Here is an 18,023-nt window from a genome sequence, read left to right as displayed (position 1 = left end):
AGGACTAGTAAGTCTCTGATAATTACATTGGCTTAGCAGAGATGGGATGACTCCGCCTCTTGGCCCCTCTACCACCCCACCCTCCTCTCCAAATTGGTGAATGAGTAGCAGCGAGCTATAGATGGAGAAGTCAGAGATGTTTCTGATGAACTGATCGTGATCATGAACCAGCACGTTGTGGTTTAATAAGCTGCCCTATACTGATGGATTGGCCCATTTTCCTTAACTGTGACAAACGTACAATCACTGCATTCGGGGCATTTCTCATTCGGCCATTTTATATTGTCAGAAAAATCAGATTACATTCAGTAATTGTGACTACATCAAAGGCATTGGTGCAAGCCAAACGTTTCTTTCAAGAGAATGAAAGATTCCCTGTGATGCACACAATGCTTGAACCAATATCTGATGCAATTAAATAAAGAAATTATGGAGTGGCTCAAAAAAACATTTAAATTCATTCCTTCTTAATTGCGCAAAACTGTCAGAAACTTTCTGGATGCATGATAAGTCTACCGCTCCCCCTGAAAACTGTCATGATTGGCCAATCAGCATGGTTTCATTTTACTGAGAATCCCAATCATCCCAAGCGTTTATTCCGCCCTCCTTTTCTGCGGTTTTAACATCACAACGGTTTCCCGAGCACAGGGAAGCGCTCATTCCTGCTGGTTCTGACTCCTCCCCCCCCCTCTGTGCCGTTAAGTACAGGTTGACAAATGTCCCGTGACACAGCGGGGCCACCGGATCGAATGCAATTAGGCCGCGTTCGCCCCAGAAAATTCCACCCGGGACAGTTTGCCTTCGCACCGCAAACAATGCAGTTCCACGGCGGGAGAAGCTGAAATCTCTCTCTCAGTCACCGCTGAGGCAGGACGTTAGCATCACACCGTCTGCGCGGCGCAGGAGAAATGACCCGGTAATTACAGTGTAACGCTCCGTAATTAGATGGCATGTGGAAAAAAATAAGGCTTCTGCAACTGTAAGCAAACAGCCGCTGTTTTCTGAGAAGCAATTGTTGCATCGCAAATGCGATTACACGAAAAGGCTCAGGCTTGGTTCAGAAGGTGCCGGGGTTGTTCAGATGACACTTATAATTATGTAAACTTCCTGCTATTAATAGCAGGAATACATTAATACATCTATTATAGATATCTGCTTGTAAATATACAGATGGCACAATTGATAGTTCATTCTTTAATTAGAGAAGTGTTGAACTTTCCCCCTCTTTTAACAACTGAAAAGCGAGACCTGATTGTGTTCTACTCTACAATCACTTAGATATTTGCTACAGCTCAGCAGCCAGGCAGTGCCTGTATTCTATGTGTGTATTCTAACGTAAGCTGTTTTGCGGGGACATCTTCCCCCAGTGTTTCGAGAGTAGGCCATAAATCAACCAGCTGCCGCTGTGTTCTGGTGTGACCGGGTCCAGTCCCCATGCACAAACAAACTGCACTCCGCTTCACTGAAAAGTTAATAAACACTGGGGCCCTGACACAGCCCCACTGGGTCTGTCTGCAGATATGTATGCACTACGCACGCTAAAATAATGCATCAGTGAAAGAGGGAAGTGCTCTCAACTATAAGGACAAGTCGTAGAAGGCTCTCGCTAATGGAGCTTCTGGGACATAGACATGAATTGATTGGATCAGATGTAAACTCATGCTATTTTCTATGCAAAGCACAGTACATGTGCATACATTTTGATGACATAAACAATGTTTAATGGAGATTTGGGATGAGCCCTTTTCAATATTTCTGACTGGCTGCCAAGCTAATAAGCCTGAGAGCTCTGAGACGTTCTATTCACGAGGTGGACCCAATTAGATTAGACCTTTTTCAGCTTTAAATACGGTTCACTGCAAACACCGTTTAGTTTTGACATTTCCTGAAAATGCCTGTTCCGCAAGCCGTAATAAGGAAAAGTGTCATCTGTTTGAGGAACAGACAACATGATAGCTCCTCGGCCTGATGGTCAGCCATCAGAAGAATCCCCGTAGGATACACCCGCCCATACACAAACCAATGACTGTTCCCCACAATGCAGGCTCTGATGAAATCAAATCGCAGTTTGTTATTCTAAAGCAAAACATTCGCTAATCCGTGGAGGTTAAACATGCGATTCATGACAAACCGAACCTGACTGGCTCGGATGCATTTGGGTGTTGGTGCAGAAGGCACATGCTTCACGCTGAAATAACATGCTAGTTAGAAAGCGGGAGATTCGCTCATAGCATCGTATGATGGGAGGACACGGGACTCACGGTTTGGGGGTCTCCAGCATTGCCCTCAGTGCCAGGTGAGTTGTACTGAGGGACGGTTCTCTGCTCCTCCTTCTCGTAGTGCGGGAACACTTCCTGTTGGTAATAGTCCATGATTGACAGCCGGTTTCCCACGCTGCTCCTCTTCATACCCTCATGGTCACCTGCACAAAATAATTGGCTAAATTAGCGACTCGGCTCCGCCCAGTTTAGGGGCCTAAGATTAGGGGACAACTCACAAGACTCAAAGTTATACAGAAGCTGTGCTTTGACAAACATTTTGTACAGCGTTTACAGTGCAATTACTGAAAATGTGTGATTATGAATTAAAAAACAATCAACCAAAATGAAAGAAATATCTTGTGAAAAACTTTTTTCAATTTACTCAAACCAAAGAAAAAATAAATTGCAATAAAATGAGTGAAGGTCTGAAATACAATGCTCATGATATCAGGAAATTACATTCTTTGTTGATGAGCTACAACTCATTACAATACCAGATTAGTGTATTAATGCACGATACTTAAAAAAAAAAAGTCCAATCATGTTCATCGAAACTTGGGCTGTCCAATCAGGACCGCACAGACATAAGCTGCTGCTTCTTATCACACCAAAGTTCACAAGTCAGGCCCATGACCTGAGTCTCAGGAAGAAACTCTGACCAGAGGGGGTTTCTGGTGATGAGACTCTCATCCTGGCCGAATAAAACATTCCCATCCCTGGGCATTGTGAGAGTGAACTGTGTGTGTTGCACAGCAGGTTGACACTGGCACAGTCCATGGTCTTCCATACCAGACCAAGGTGTCCATCCATGCACTAGAGCGAAAGGGAACAAGCCACGAAGACCTTAACCTGAAGGTCTGTACGAACAAACTTGGAATGCATTCAGCTACCTGAAGGTAGATGATTTGGTCTGTAAACCATCTTTCCATTTCCACATGTCTTATTATCAGCAGTTATAATCAGTTGAAAATCAAGGTGCCTTTATTTAAAATGTGAGCAAAAAAATGTCTCAATTACAGTAATTTTCATGAAAAAAAGGCTTACGTAACCAAGGGAGAGGAGAGCAGAAAAACCTCAGAGTGAAACGCACTGACATGCGTTATGCGATCTCGCTCAAGCACCTGGTTTGTTGCTCTTGGATTTGGGGGGCGGAGTCACGTGGGAGGGGCGTGTCACAGGGGTGTCGTCCTCAGGCCCGTTCTCCGCCTCACTGCCACTGCTGCCGGAGTACGTGCACACGCGGAGAGCCCGGTCCTGCTCCACAGACCAGACACGGGGCTGTCAGACTACAATACACCTACGTACCCTTTGGAGAGACACGGACTCTCTCCCACCTCTACTACTGAACACACACTCATCCTTTACGACCAAACACACACTCACACTGATCCTGCTATGGACCCCTCTTCTACTGAAAACACACTCCCTCTCTACTACCAAACACACACTCCCTCTCTACTACCAAACACACACTCCCCCTCTACTACCAAACACACACTCACACTGATCCTGCTATGGACCCCTCTTCTACTGAAAACACACTCCCTCTCTACTACCAAACGCACATTCCCCCTTTACGACCAAACACATACTCACCCTGATCCTGCTATGGACCCCTCTACTAACAAACACAAACTCCCCCTCCACTACCAAACACACACCCACATTGAACCTTGCTGCTGTGCCTTTAAGAGTTCCTTTCATTAACTTCAGCAATTTGTCAAAAAATGTTCCAAGTCAGTAAGCATTTCACTTAAAAATCATACATTTCCATAATGTGTCACGTAATAAAAATAATTGCAAATATTTATGGATTAACATTTTATAAAGTCATAAAATGATCATTTCACCACAAGCATTTCCACCAACATATATAAAGTGAGGGAGGGAATGTTCCTGATCACTAAAGCAAATCTTGTTTAGTGTTAGAACTACCAGTTCCTATTCAAGTTTGTGGTTCATGTTATGCAATAAAGATGCACATCACATATTACTGATAGAGCTAAAATCTAAATCTGTCCACTCCATAATTCATAAGTTAGATACATTTTCAGTGAGAACTATCTTCTATTTATCTTCTAAAACAGGGGACAGGAATGATTTAAATATATTTACATTTTATTTATATGCATTTATACATATCCATTGTACAAAAAAAATAAAAATGGCTCTTCATGAGTATATACCCGACAGTCGAAATCGTAATGCAGAAGTGGCCGTCACAAGACCATCTGAAACCTTGTAACCAAAATCTAAACCCAACACTTCATGCTTGTTGAGAAACATACCTCTTTATTTACAGCATTGTGACCCGCAAACAAATGCTCATTTGTGCACATGAATTGTGCGATTCGTGGACTGGCGCATTTTACGCAGCACATCGTAAAGCATGTTAACGCGTATTCCACGGCGACCGACACCCAGCCCTCTGGCTGACGGCAGAAAGCGGCCGAGGAGCACCAGGGCTACACCCGAAGAACAGGACCGGCTCTTACCGAGGACAAGGCGTGCTCCCTGCTGCTCCTTCGCTTGTCTGTCTGGTTGTCATGGTTTCCAGGGGTCCGGGCGGGGTTTGATTGCGATTCGCTCTGGGTTCGCCTCTTCGGGTTAATTAAACCTGCAGCGTCGGGAGAAGAAAGCAAAGACATCACCCGGGTTTATTTCAGAGCGATCAACCCAAACTCGGTAAGACACCGGATCTGCGATACCAGCCCTTAATCAAGTCCGATGCGGAAACACACCTTGGGGGAAAGTGTTTGACTGAACATATCAAGTATTCATGAATCAGCCTTGTACGGACCTGCCCGCTTGATGTGTACTTAGCATAGTGTGGCCAACTAAATACTGTCCCTGGGGTCCAATTTCAAATACTTGTAGGCTCATTCCAGAAAAGCCTGAATTAGACGTACATGTTAAGTGGCATTAAAGGGCCCCCCAACCGTGGTCCTGAGGGAGCCCCCAGAGCATGCTGCTTTTTACTGCTGCATAGCAATTAATCCATCGTTTAAGCAGCTGATTGCAGTAACGTTCACTCAACTGAACTGGTTTCCTTGGTCGAAAAGACTTTATTACTTAAATGATGCAAAGAAAACTTGGCTGGCTGGCCAGGTCTGGTCTGTAAATTCAACCGCCATCATTTTCAAGCCAACAGACCAAGTCGCCCTTTCTAGAAGATTTTCCCGGACATGAGTTCCTTACGTTAACCCCGTACAGCAACAGCCATTGGAAAATAAAGCAACTACGAGCCACGGATGGAGGCTTTAATTTCTATCCCGGCCTACTGCAGCCACTTATGACCTGTTGCTAGCAATCTATTTCTCCATTGCTCATACCAGCTTGCCATCTTAGGCATGCAACAGGATAAAAAAAAACTGAAGCAAAACAAATACACAACAGCACACTGTCACCTTGAGTGAAAAAGCACCCTCTATAATCACAGCCAAGAATTTCAATGATTATCCATTTTTTTCTCCGCCGCCCTTTTTCACGCCTCCATTAAAAAAAAAACTGCATTCTCTGACAGTATAATTAACTGCGTCTCTTTTGGCAGCGGCGGGAGGAATTTGCATGGAGCTCAGGGGTGTTCTTTTCCCTCTTATCCCACACTTATTTGGTGATCTGTTGCCGTAATGTTTCGCCCCGATTTGTTATAATGACAGGTCCTAATCACGGTTGTGGGGAGCGGTGGAATTGGGGTCAGGGGAGAAGGTATTCTCTGTGCGTCGGCCGCACGGCGCCTGGCTGCAATCACTCCGTTTCCGTGAGGCGCGGGTCGCTCCCCGTAATTACCCTGCTGGTCATCCGCCTGCTCCCCTGCCTGTCTTCACGCGCTCTCCTAAAGCGGCTGTTCCCTGCAGTAGCATGTAGCACGCGCTGGGATTTTGCTTGTGGGACCCCCCCATCATGGGGTGGATCACGCTGTCACCCCATATCAAAAGTACATAAGATGTTATCATGCTTGGAAGGGGGGGGGGGGGGGGGGGGTGAAATGGTCTGATTACCCCCCATCCATCTGAGATGCTTTGCTTTTTTGGGGTGGTGGGAGGGGCACTGGTTGCATGGTTGTTTTCTGATAAAATTAGGTGAGCTATAAAAAGGCTGCTGTTTGTGACACCCACACAGGATATCACTATAACACTATCGCGAGGTATGGCAGTTGGTGGGGGGGGGGGGGGGGAAGGGATGGGGTTCTGGCAATGAACGAGCTGTCTCTGGCATGGGGGAGCCTGCCAAAATGTAAAAAGGAGTATGTCAGGCCCCTGCTGCTCACTCCGGTCTGCTCGAACCCTTTTCAGAGCATGTTAAATACAAACACGCCTTGGCAGGCATGCAGAAAAACACACTGAGAGCAACAAGAGGACTTGTTTTCAGCTTTTTGTCGAAAGCATATTTTTAGCTTTGGATTGAGATCAGGAACAAACTAATGCTGGCCTCTGTGCAAAATGTTTTTCACCCGGTTGGAGAAGGAAATGGTGAATCAATTGGAAAGGCTTATTAAACTCACAGATTCTTTTGTTTTGCTTTATACATTTAACAGAATTAGGCTATACCTGGGTGACTAAACACCTTTGCTTTTTACTGTTTATATCCCATTTTTGGTGTTTTAAAATCCATCTGAAATAACTCAAATATGAAATGAGTGCACACTCATAGGCCTTCGATTTTGTGCTACCAGATTTGACCTCTCCACACTAGGTGTCTGTCGGAAAACTAGTCTGAATATTACCTTTGAGGGACAGACTTGATATTATATCAGGAAACTCTGTCATTGCCCATGTGTTTAAGCTGACCCTGCTATTGAACCATGTTGGTAGAATGTTATCTGGTCGTCCTCTGAGTGTATTACTTCATGGCTTGGGAAGGACAGCCCACACCCAACATGCTGAAAGGAGAAAAGACCTTTTCATTTGAAGTGGTGAGGATCTAACTGAAATCATTCACTGAAAATCTCCAAGTTGATACACTGATAATGGCTGTTGAATCCTGAAGGTTGAAATGTGCATTTTTAGAAGCAATTTGAGCTTTGAACGGAAACAATGCGGTGCGATTTGGTTTTGCGACATGGAACTCATTCACTATACTGAGTACGCAGGAAGCAGGCAGTTCGTACAAGGTATACAATAACTGAGCTTGAGTACCTCTTAAGTGTACTCATGTTTGGTGTCCTTAGAAAGAAACTACTAGTTCAGTTCTAACAATATTAGGGAAATTTAATCAGATTTCTTCCTTCAGCCAATAACATTTCACCTGCTGGGCCCTGTGTCAGGTGAGTGCTTTGGGCCTTACCTGAGGTGGTGGGTTTTGGCAGCCGGCTCTGTGGGTCAGGCAGGTCCTTGCTCCCGGTCATGGTGGGGTCAGAGAGAGACACCCCAACGCCGCCGTGGGGGCGCGAACATGTTTCGGGGCGAGAAGGCACTTTCCACCTGGGCAGCAGCGTTGGGGGAGGATCCTGAGAGGCTTCGGCGGGCGTGGCCAGGGCTCGCTCGGGGGTGGACGCAGATTTGGTGAGGTGCCGGCCGGTTGCCCGAGCAACGGAATCGGGGAGGGGGAAGGTGCCGATGCCACTGTCCAAGGTTCGCGTCTGGCAGCTGGAGCCTGAGGTAGAGGAGAAGTCATGTGATGGAGGAGGAGGAGGGATGAGGAAACAAGGAACACGAATCACAGGCAACGAAAGGGATTGTGGGAAAACAAGGCATCTTGGGAGGGTTCAAATAACACAGGGGAAAAAAACAGAAAAAAAAAAAAAAAAAAAAAGCCAGAACATTACTTTACAGTAGACAGTAGAAAAAGCACACAAGCATGTGATCAGATTGTTAGTGCTCAACATGGCAGTGGTATGCAAAAGTTTGGGCACCTGTGGTCAAATTGCATGTTAAATACTCTGACCCTTCTAACCTATAAGGTTGTTGGGCATACTCTCAACAACTATGGGCTCCTCTAAGCAGCTGGCTGTGGACTTCGAAAAACACAATTGACATTTACAAAACAGCAAAATATAAGAAGGAAGACTACAAGTAGATATACCTCCAGGAATTTCCACTCAAATTACAGGGAACTGTTAAAATCAAGGCAAGATCTGGAAGACTGAGAGGAATCTCTCATGGAAATCATTGTATATTGATCAGGTATGCAGAGCAAAACCCACATATCAATGCAAGGGACCGGGAGAAAGGTTTAGTGACACTAGAGTAGTGCTTCTGCAGTCCACTGTGCAGTGTCACAAAAATGAGCTGCATCTAAGAGTGGTCAAGAGGAACCTGTCCTGTGATCTCACCCCAAAATTCAACGTCTGAAGTACGTAGCATGAGACTTAAATGAGCCAGAGATGTTTTCTAACAATGGACTGTGAACTGATTGAACAAAAATTGAGCACGGGGGTTGTGAGGCAGCCAGTGGGAGAGGAAAAATTGTGCAAGTGGAAGGAAGAATGGATTCAACTCAATATGAACAAATCCCAGAATGTAATGCTCCAGAGTCAGCAAAGACGTTACTATGAAATCAACCATGAACTACTTAAAGGAATGAAAGATAAAGGTTTTGGAAGGGCCTTCACAGTCCCCTGACTTGAATACTATTTTGAAACAGTGATGTATGAAATATGCAGTGCATTAAATATTTCTTATCTACAAGGATTTTGCAAGGTGCAGCGATCATATAGGGATGGATGGGCCATGGTTGGCCAAAGCCACCTAAATTGTTTCCTGGACCACCAATTTATCTTGGCTAAACCACCTCACCCAATTGTGAAAGCCTATCTACATAGTTCTGACCCACTTAATTATATGCAGGCCCATCTATATTAATATTTCTGGCTACACTGCTGAAGAAGAGAGTGGGGGGAAAAAAAAACTGTGAGCTGGCTACTTTTGAACTTGTGATTTCTGCCAAAGAAGGTGTTACTAAGTCACATTTACCATTGTAATTGTTTAGATCTGTAAAATTCAGGAAATTGAAAGTAATTGTCCTTTAAATCTCAAAATACATTGTCATATTGACATTTGTTCTTTGTAGAGGTTGTATTAACTTCCACAATTTGACCAGGGGTGGCCAAAGTTCACTCTTCAAAGAGTCTTGCCTACCACAATAGTTGACTATAGTTTGACTATAGTTTTTTCAAATACAAGCAGACGAAAGGTGTTTTTGTGGGGAATAAAATTAAGGATGATGGCAGGTTCTCCAGGACAATATGGTGGTCTTGTCAGCTGGTGACAAGTGGTTGTCCACTATGCAGATGGTCACATACATTACCAGCGGTCTGATATTGTGCTCTCTAACATACAGACATCTGGCAATGTCTCCCACACACATATCTGCCTAAGCATTTGGGCACTAGTGAAATGTGGCTTTAAGGATTAAGTTTGTTTTCAAAATCAACCAGAATATCTAGCCGCTCAGTATTATCACAAATCACAAACTGAAGCAAATGTCTGGCCAACTTGAAAAATAATTATTTTACTTCATTAAACTCAACAAAATGATTTTGATTTGAATCACACGGGGATCCTGATGGTATCGTTTTTCCTCCTCCCGAGCAGATATGTTCCTAATCTCATCTCTTCATTTAGTCCTCAGCATGGTCACGAATGTCAATTTGTCCCTGATTTTCCCTTCACTCCTACAATGTAATTACGTTACGCAGGGGAGACAAACAGATTTTGCACTCAAAAATGTTCCACGCTGTGTGGTAATTTAAGGACATTTACGCAACAGATGGTTCTCTTTTTCCTTATTTTTTCACTCTGCCGTTTTTGAAGGGTCCTTCTCAGAGCGAAACAGATGGATTGCCATTCACTATGATCCAATTATTTGTAACCATGAATGATGCTGAATAACGATTCCTTGCTAATTACTGCATAATAGCCAGAATTGAAAAAGAAAACATAGATTGGTAACGCATCATATCCACAAGGCAGGGAAAAGAACAGAGAGCAGGTGGGATTGAATGACAATGAAGAATAGAAATGAAAGAGGCGGGATGAAAAATACAAGAGATAATGCTATTCAGTTGCAACATATTACAAAGTCAGCATCACGTTCACATTAATTTCTATGGCGGTATGTACTCCAGTTGCCCAACTGAGAGAATATGAAAGGGAGGATATCACACGGAATTGACTTGAGAATAAATTATCCAGATACTGTATATATATACAGTACTGTGCAAAAGTCATAGGCACAATAAGATTCATTCAAAAATAATTAAATGAAAGGTCCTAAATAAACGTACTATACATTTTACATTACATTTGAGTAATTAGGCAGAATAGTTAAAAACTGAATCAAATCTATAATTTTTGTGACCACCCTTCTGCATTAAAACTGCATCACTTCTCTGAGATATAGAACTGCAGGACAGCGTTGGCTAAGACAATCAGCAGGGAGGTTGTTCCAAGCATGTTGGAGAACTTGCCCTTGCTTCTGATCTTCTGATCTCTGACTACGTATAACTACGAAATATTTAATTAAACTACTTGCAAACCTTCATCCTCTGCCAAACACTTTAAACAGAATATTAATTCAGAACTGCTCATCTTTACACTCAACCAATTCAGCATTTTTATGTACAATATATTTTTGAGCTAGGGCCTTCCCAATATAATTATCTCTACAGAGGTCAGCTGTGTGTCCCTATATCTTCTACACAGCTGAAGAAGAGCCAGTACATTCTGCCAAGAGCCTTAAGTCAAAGTCCAGTATAAAGTGGGTATATTAACACCATCTTCCCCAACAATAGAACAGACATTACATCATATTCTGACAGTTAATAGGTCACTTAAAATTGAAGTTCCAAGTTGAGTGAAGTTCAATTTCATTTTATTTCATTTTTTTTTCAGCCAAAAGCGGTCAGATCCATAATTTCAGTAATTAATTTGGGTCATATCACAAAAGTCTACTGAACTGCTCATTCAGAGCAAATATCAATGAGAATAAAGTTCTTGTTATTAAATAAAAATAAAGAAAAATAGAGGCTGTGTTATAGTAAATATTGATGCATCATTTTTATTCATACTGCAATATTGCTTTGGCAAGTACCTACCAGTCCAAAGTGAAACACTTGATTATAGAATTGATTTAAATGTTTAGCCACGAGAACTACTCCATATATTTGAAATCTCACACATGAAGGTAAGAGATGCTTCCACAAAGTTCCAAGGACTTCTTCTCACATATTTATGAAGCATGTTAACATAAATCAAGGAAGTAAATTATATATTTTTTTTTTACAATCCCCTCACATACAATTTCCCATTAGACACAGATGGGCTCTTTACTGTTTAAGTCCTCATTTAGCAAGCCTTTCCTGCATTCTTTTAAGAGATGTTGAAAATCACCTCATGCCCAATCAAGAAACCGCCAGTCAAAAACCTTTTTATGATAATCATAATTATGTCTGGAATATAGAATAGCAACAGTGCAGTTACGGGATGCAGTGAAATGTGATATATTTTCGGATCAAATTATCAGACTTGAGCAGCTGCAACCCAAACCATACTTCACAACTTTAGAACTCTTCAGCAATAATTCCATTAGACTAATCTCCTACCTTATATCTTGTGAACAAATGAACACAGAACAATGCTAACAGCACATTATTACACTGACAAAAAGTTTGGACATTTCCTTAGTGTTTGGAAAGCACAGAGTGATAGACCCGTGTCTGTAACCAGCAGGTATAATTGGGGAGGGCCGTGCTATCGAGGACCGTGGCTCACCTTTTCTTAGCTGAGACCATTTTACTTCAGGGAAGGTTATAGTGCGGATAGATCTACAGTAAGATCAAAACGCAGACACTGGGCTTTTAATGGAATTCTGTCAGAATCTCCTGTGTTTATGTCTCCCTTCGGCTGTAACCTCTCATGATTTTCCTTTAATCTCCACTGGCTGTGATACCTTGCCCTGGGAAATGTGCTGGCGAAGGTCCAGTGGAGCCCAGGGGTGCTATTCACTCATGTTTACGCTCACCGCTCTGTGTTCCTCTCTCATCTCACAGGTTATATGAACTCATACGTCTGCAAAACAACATCAGGAGCTGTAGAAAATACCTAAGATGGATACATCTGAGACCATGCGCACACAACCCGCGTAGAACGATAGTGCTTGAGCTTTTAAACATTGCGTTACAGCCCGCATGTATTCCAGACCTCGCCTTCATGGGAAGAATATGGGATTCACATTTTATGTGAATTTACAAGTTAGGCAAGTTTAGGGATGGGGTTGGGGGGTACAGTTGGGTGTCCACCCACCGCAGTCATTTCAACAGAAGGGTATAGCAGGTCATTGGCAGATGTGTTTTGGCTCCAAGTAGGCTGGCATTCGATGGCACACGGCCACAATCAGCCCGCCTCCATTTCACCACTCCGGTCACAAGCGGCAGATACCTCTTGCCTCCCACGCCACTGCCACGTCGAGCGAACGGCGCGGGACGCGGGAGCGACAGATGGCGACTGCGGAGAAGCGGCCCAAGCTCAGCTCAACAGATGAACTGCGAATGATCTGTAACATGCGGGCGCGCGGGGGGAATATCGGCGGTCGGGGCGAATGGAGCTAATCCATCGGAGATTAGCCTCCATTTTTTTTCCACAAGCTCTGCTCTCGTTGTTCCCATCAGTTGCACAGCTACTACCCCGTGTATTCCCCACGAAGCCATGTTGGCCTTCTAATCTAAAAGTCACACTGTGGGCTTGTGCCCGGCACCCACTGTTGTGACATTTCCAGCCACTTAACTGACATGGGGGGGGGGGGGCTGATTAGAGGTCCAGATGGGGGAAATTGTTCATCTTTGAACCACGACGCTGATTTTGATTCCTGCCCTGTCTCCCATTGGTCTTTCTCTGTCACGCTTGTGTGATTTCGAACACGTGGCTATCCCCCGTGGAGGACTCTATTAGCGAACAGCGATAAAACGGTAGCTACCCTCTCTTCCGCAGACTGAAAGGCAGGGGAGGAAAAAAAAAAAGAAATCACAGTCCTGTCTTGAAAACAAAGAACGTGTGAAAGGGAATCAGAGAAGCAAGCCAGGGCTGTTCATTTATCACTCTTGGGCTGTCGGTTGGAGTGCCTGTCTTTGTGTCCCGAGCATAATTAGGTCCAAGGTAAAGCTACCTCACGGCGATGAGGAGAAGTCGGTTCCAGGGAGAGAGGGAGAGATTGAACATTGATTTTGTTCCACGGTCCTCTGTGCTGGCTGTTATTCTTATCCGCCGTCTGTTTTAGACCGAACCTTCGGGGCGTGGAAGTCTTTGTGGCTGATGAAAACCTCAGAGAGGTGATGTAACCCCTTAATCCAATCAGCAGTGGAGAGAACCGGCGTGCCAGGGCAAGCGGTTATTAGATGATAGCGTGACAGTTTATTTTTTCTTTTTTCTTTTAAAACGCTGTCACCGAGTCGCGGGAGCTAACTTGGGGCTGTTATTTTAGTGGAGATAGCTTGGTGGCCCTGTAAAATAGTGTCTGCCAATTGCTACAAGTGTGTTTTCTATTACCATGGTAAAGTGTCAGACTGGATCTCACTGTGGCTCAGAAGGCTGTTCCAGGACTGCGTGAGAGGAAACCATCAGGCAAGGCCTACGTTCAGGCAACATTCCTGCTTAATTTAGTCTCCAAATTTGCAACTACTTTTCATTAATGCAGAACGTGGACCTGATGATAAGTAACACCTTAATTCTAAACAGAATAGAAAAGAGTTCCAGGAGATTTTTCCTGAATGAAATTCTTCATTGCAAACGGTATTATCTGGTATTATCCAAAATTGCAGCCAATGATTCCAAAATGTATTTCATGAATGGCTTTGCGAGCAGAAAAGAGAGAACACAAAAGGATTTTGCAATGACATAGAGCGCAAAACGCCGCAAGCATCTTGTGCAAAGAGAACAGTCCCAGGAGCTAAAACTAGACTCTGTCTTAAATCTTTGAGACATCCGTTTAATGCAGAATAGAGTGGGATAAATGTGATTAGCTGGCAGAATTAAAAATTCCATCAAGGTTATTACAATGCAGAAACAATTACGAGTCTTATTTCATGCTTCTCTTCATTGTGGGTAGCTCCCAACTCATTTCTATATGGCCTGGGAAAACTGAAGTCAAAACAATTTCAGTTCTGAGGGTGCACTTTTATTGGCATCAGACAGAAGAAATACAATTCTGAATAAGATGACCCTGTGTGTGTGTGTGTGTGTACCTGTATATACTGTATATTGAAAAACATCCGTGACAATAAAATAAATTGTTCCCACCGAAGGTCTCAACAAATAAAAAAGCACATCAGGCTCCTTCGCGCTTGACTAATCGGTTGATTCATTAATCTACTGGAGTCATTAAAGACTGGGAACAGCGGCCACAGACAAGGCCGTTCAATTACGGGAAAATGAGGAGTAAGCAACTACTGAGCGAGATGCCAGCCTCACGACCCGTGTAGAAATATTTAACACTTTAATTAGCGGGCCACGAGAGGCAATCTGTCTATACAGAGTTTTGGATCAAGCTCCCCTATTCACCATAAAAAAAAAAGAAACAGGCTAGATAAACAACAAAAAATAAAAAAATTTTAATATATTAAAAAAAAACTTCCAAGGTAACAGTGTCATTGAAGAAGTGTTTATCTCATTAAAAGACAACCTCCTTAACAGTGTGCAGAGATATTTACGCTTACTTTTAATTACAATTAGAACAGAATTAATTAAGGATTAAAAAGGGACAAAAAAAAGTTGGAACAGGTGAGGAAGAGCATGTCCACTCTTTTTAAGCAGTGGCTGGTGATCTTATCTGCCCCTGAGTCGCCCCATGCGTACGGCTGCTCCTGGAACAGGGAGGGACTAGCGCCGCTTTCGAAACGGCCCTATCTGCGAGAAGACGATCGGCATGGCCTCTTCAAACGGGCAGCGAGAGGAAGGAGTTCTGTCTCATTAGGAGGGACGAGAGATTTGCTTTCACGTAGTAATCGCTTTTAAATTGAAGAACTTTTTCACGACTTCTCAGAACGCCTTCAGTAGGGACACTTCATTTTTCTCCACGCGGTACAGCTTTCGATAACATCTAAATAATCCTTTGATGATAGAACGTGTGGTTGCTGCCGACCGGCCAAATTAGCTCTCAGACTAATTACATTGCTCAACGAGAAATGGGGGTTAACTTTGAAAGGCGATGTCACGGGAAAACCAGCACAATGCAGAAAGCGTCTCTCGAACCTTCATTCCAAAGTCATTTCACTTCACTCCTCTGTGCTCTATTATTCAACACCACTATAACGCTGATGCTGAGATCAAGTGAGGCGAGATGGGATTTGTGAATAGAGAAAATGTGTTGGTTGGACGGTGCCTGTAGACTGTATGACTAAAAACTCTTACCAATCATGTGATCTTGACAGACAGCTGCAGGGACTGGCTCGTCTTCATTGTCAGCCTTGAGGTTGTTTTTCTGGGTGATCTTGGCCTGAGTAGAAAAAATGGTTGATTAGTGAAACTGCCGAACTGAGTCAAACCCGTTTAGGTGGTCTGTTTTTCATACAGACTTTCAGCTAAAAGTTAAACAAAGGGAAATTACAGTTTTAGTCATTAAAACTAATGAATATAATATACAAATTGATGTGACCACCATGGAACTTCTATTCATATCCTTTCTCCAGAAAAATCAATCTGCTTATTTGCATAATAAACACCAACTGCCCTGTATAATTTTCTGAATTGTCATTTTCTTTTTTCTTTTTTCTGTCCTGACCAGAAAGGTACAAATCAGTTATAAATGCCACATGAAAACCAGCCAAAATGAACAAAGCGTAGGAGGTGGCAGCCAGCGATTGCCAAGAGCAACTTCACATTTACTTCATTAGATTTTAATTTTCTCTGAAACATCTGACAAAAAAATGTAGCAGACCGAGGCAGCACATTCTCAGCCACACATTTTTTTTCTTCTTCTTAAAACCACTGAAAACAGGAGCAAACATTGTTTATTGCCCCTTTTTTAACCTTGGGTGCCAACAGAGGTGGTTGACGCTGTTGGCTGTTAATTATTTTCAGAGGGGAACATTAGGACGTTGGGCTACTGCTGGAAAGACGGTTTCACGGCAGGGCCAATGAGGCTTAATTCAATTGACCTTTTTCGCCGTTTGGAAATGTGGCTGATTTATGGGCAGTGTCAAGTAAACAATATTCACCGGAATTAAATTCAAACATGATCTGGGGGTCATTTTCCTTAGTATCTACAGCCAGGGGGGGCTTCATTTCAGCTTGTTTTACATGTGCATGCATGTGCTTCTACCTTGGCTCTAAGCATATACAATGTGACACTTACTTTCAGGGAAGAAAATAATTATGCACACACAGATAGACACGCCCCCCTAAAACTGGGGGGACTCTGTATAAAAAGAGCTATACAGAGCTGAAAGTTAACCCAATATAGAAGCAAAAACACTAAAAGTTAACCACATAGCGATTGTTTTAGTTCAACTGTTTGTTTGCTGAAGAAGTGAGCAAAAAACATGTGTGTGTCACTGTCAAACTACTTACAGACTGCACTATAGTTATTCTATACAGTAAATTACTTAAAACTTAATTACAGTAACTTATCCACTAATTCATGCTACATATAGTTAGTTTTCATATTCAGTATTCTTCCGTTGCAGTCAATTTTGTATCAAATAAATGATATTCATTTTGCATCATATGAAGCACGAAAATACAGTCTGCTGTGCTTCTTTGTTTCAAATTAGTTCTGAGAGCAACCTTTACATTTAACAAGCACATTGGCAACAAGCTGACAGCCTCTGCACTCTGTTTCTCTCTCTCTTTCTGTAGCAAATTGGCGTTCATTTCTGCTGCATGGATTTTGTATCTTCCCTTGTGGATACATTCAGCGAAGGAAAAGCACACAGCCTCCAAATCATGTGTGATATCAAAGCTGGTTGTTATGTCTTAGGCAAACTGAGAGCTGTGTGTGAACAGGGTGTAGAGAGGAATAAGAAATAACCCTTGCGAGAGAGGGCAGTGCAACCAGAGGTCCTGTGAAAACATGGCATGCAGTACGACGAGAGATTTGTAGAATAGATTTACTGCTTCTCCCTCTCCCCCCGCTCCCCCCACAACCACCCCCCTCATGTGATTCACGCTAGCAATACATACCGGGAATAAACAACCTCTTGTGCCCCTGCCTCACGGTTGCCGTTTAAGACTGAATAAATCTGTCTTGACAACAAAAAAAATGGCTCTCACGAATCAAAATAGCCTGAGAGTCTTAAAAAAACATAAAAACACCAGAATTGCCTCAGAAGCCAATCAAGATTCATAAGCAAAGGCTTCTTCAGTGAAATAGAGTAAAGCAACAGCAAACATCTCCTGGTCCTGCATGAAATGCCAACCCCACCTTTAACTGCGGAAAAGTACAAGGGTGTAGTAATACATCTAATATGCAATTTTTCCCTCCTTCCCCCAATGTGAGAAACTGGAGTCTCATAAATAATTACCCCTGCAGGTACAAGAGGAAAGCGCAAATGGCGAGGCGCTTCTCTTTTGTTGTGTCCCTGTAAGGGGAAGATACAGGAAAGGCCTGTCAGGGCTGTATAAAATGGGGGTCTTTGTTGAATTGAGTGTTTCTGATAAGGGCCCTGCGCCTCACTATCGGCGTTCCACATCAGCCCGGATTGAATTTCCTGCATATTGCAGTCGTACTCTTTCCGGCTTCTCCTCTCCTTCACTCGCTCACTCTCTCTCTCTCTCTCCTTTTCTTTCTTCCTCTCCCTTATTCATAAGCTCTGCATCTTCTTTGAGACCC

At 43.2% G+C, this 18,023-nt stretch overlaps 1 protein-coding gene across 1 annotated transcript in view; it reads right to left on the bottom strand.

Moving 5' to 3' along the window:
• Positions 1 to 18,023, bottom strand: part of LOC133116889 (nck-associated protein 5-like) — a 125,534-nt gene that overhangs the window by 10,903 nt on the left and 96,608 nt on the right. Inside the window, exons 13-17 of the mRNA XM_061226894.1 lie at positions 15,605 to 15,689; positions 7,548 to 7,856; positions 4,757 to 4,878; positions 3,383 to 3,515; positions 2,262 to 2,422 (exon numbers count right to left, since the gene is read on the bottom strand). Coding sequence (XP_061082878.1) covers positions 2,262 to 2,422; positions 3,383 to 3,515; positions 4,757 to 4,878; positions 7,548 to 7,856; positions 15,605 to 15,689 — 810 coding nt within the window. The remainder of the gene's footprint in view (positions 1 to 2,261; positions 2,423 to 3,382; positions 3,516 to 4,756; positions 4,879 to 7,547; positions 7,857 to 15,604; positions 15,690 to 18,023) is intronic.

The sequence above is a fragment of the Conger conger genome, chromosome 17 (assembly GCF_963514075.1).
Source record: "Conger conger chromosome 17, fConCon1.1, whole genome shotgun sequence".
Classification (NCBI taxonomy): Eukaryota; Metazoa; Chordata; class Actinopteri; order Anguilliformes; family Congridae; genus Conger; species Conger conger.
The sequence above is the reverse complement of the archived record's forward strand: the minus strand, read 5'-3'. Positions and strand labels throughout refer to the sequence as shown.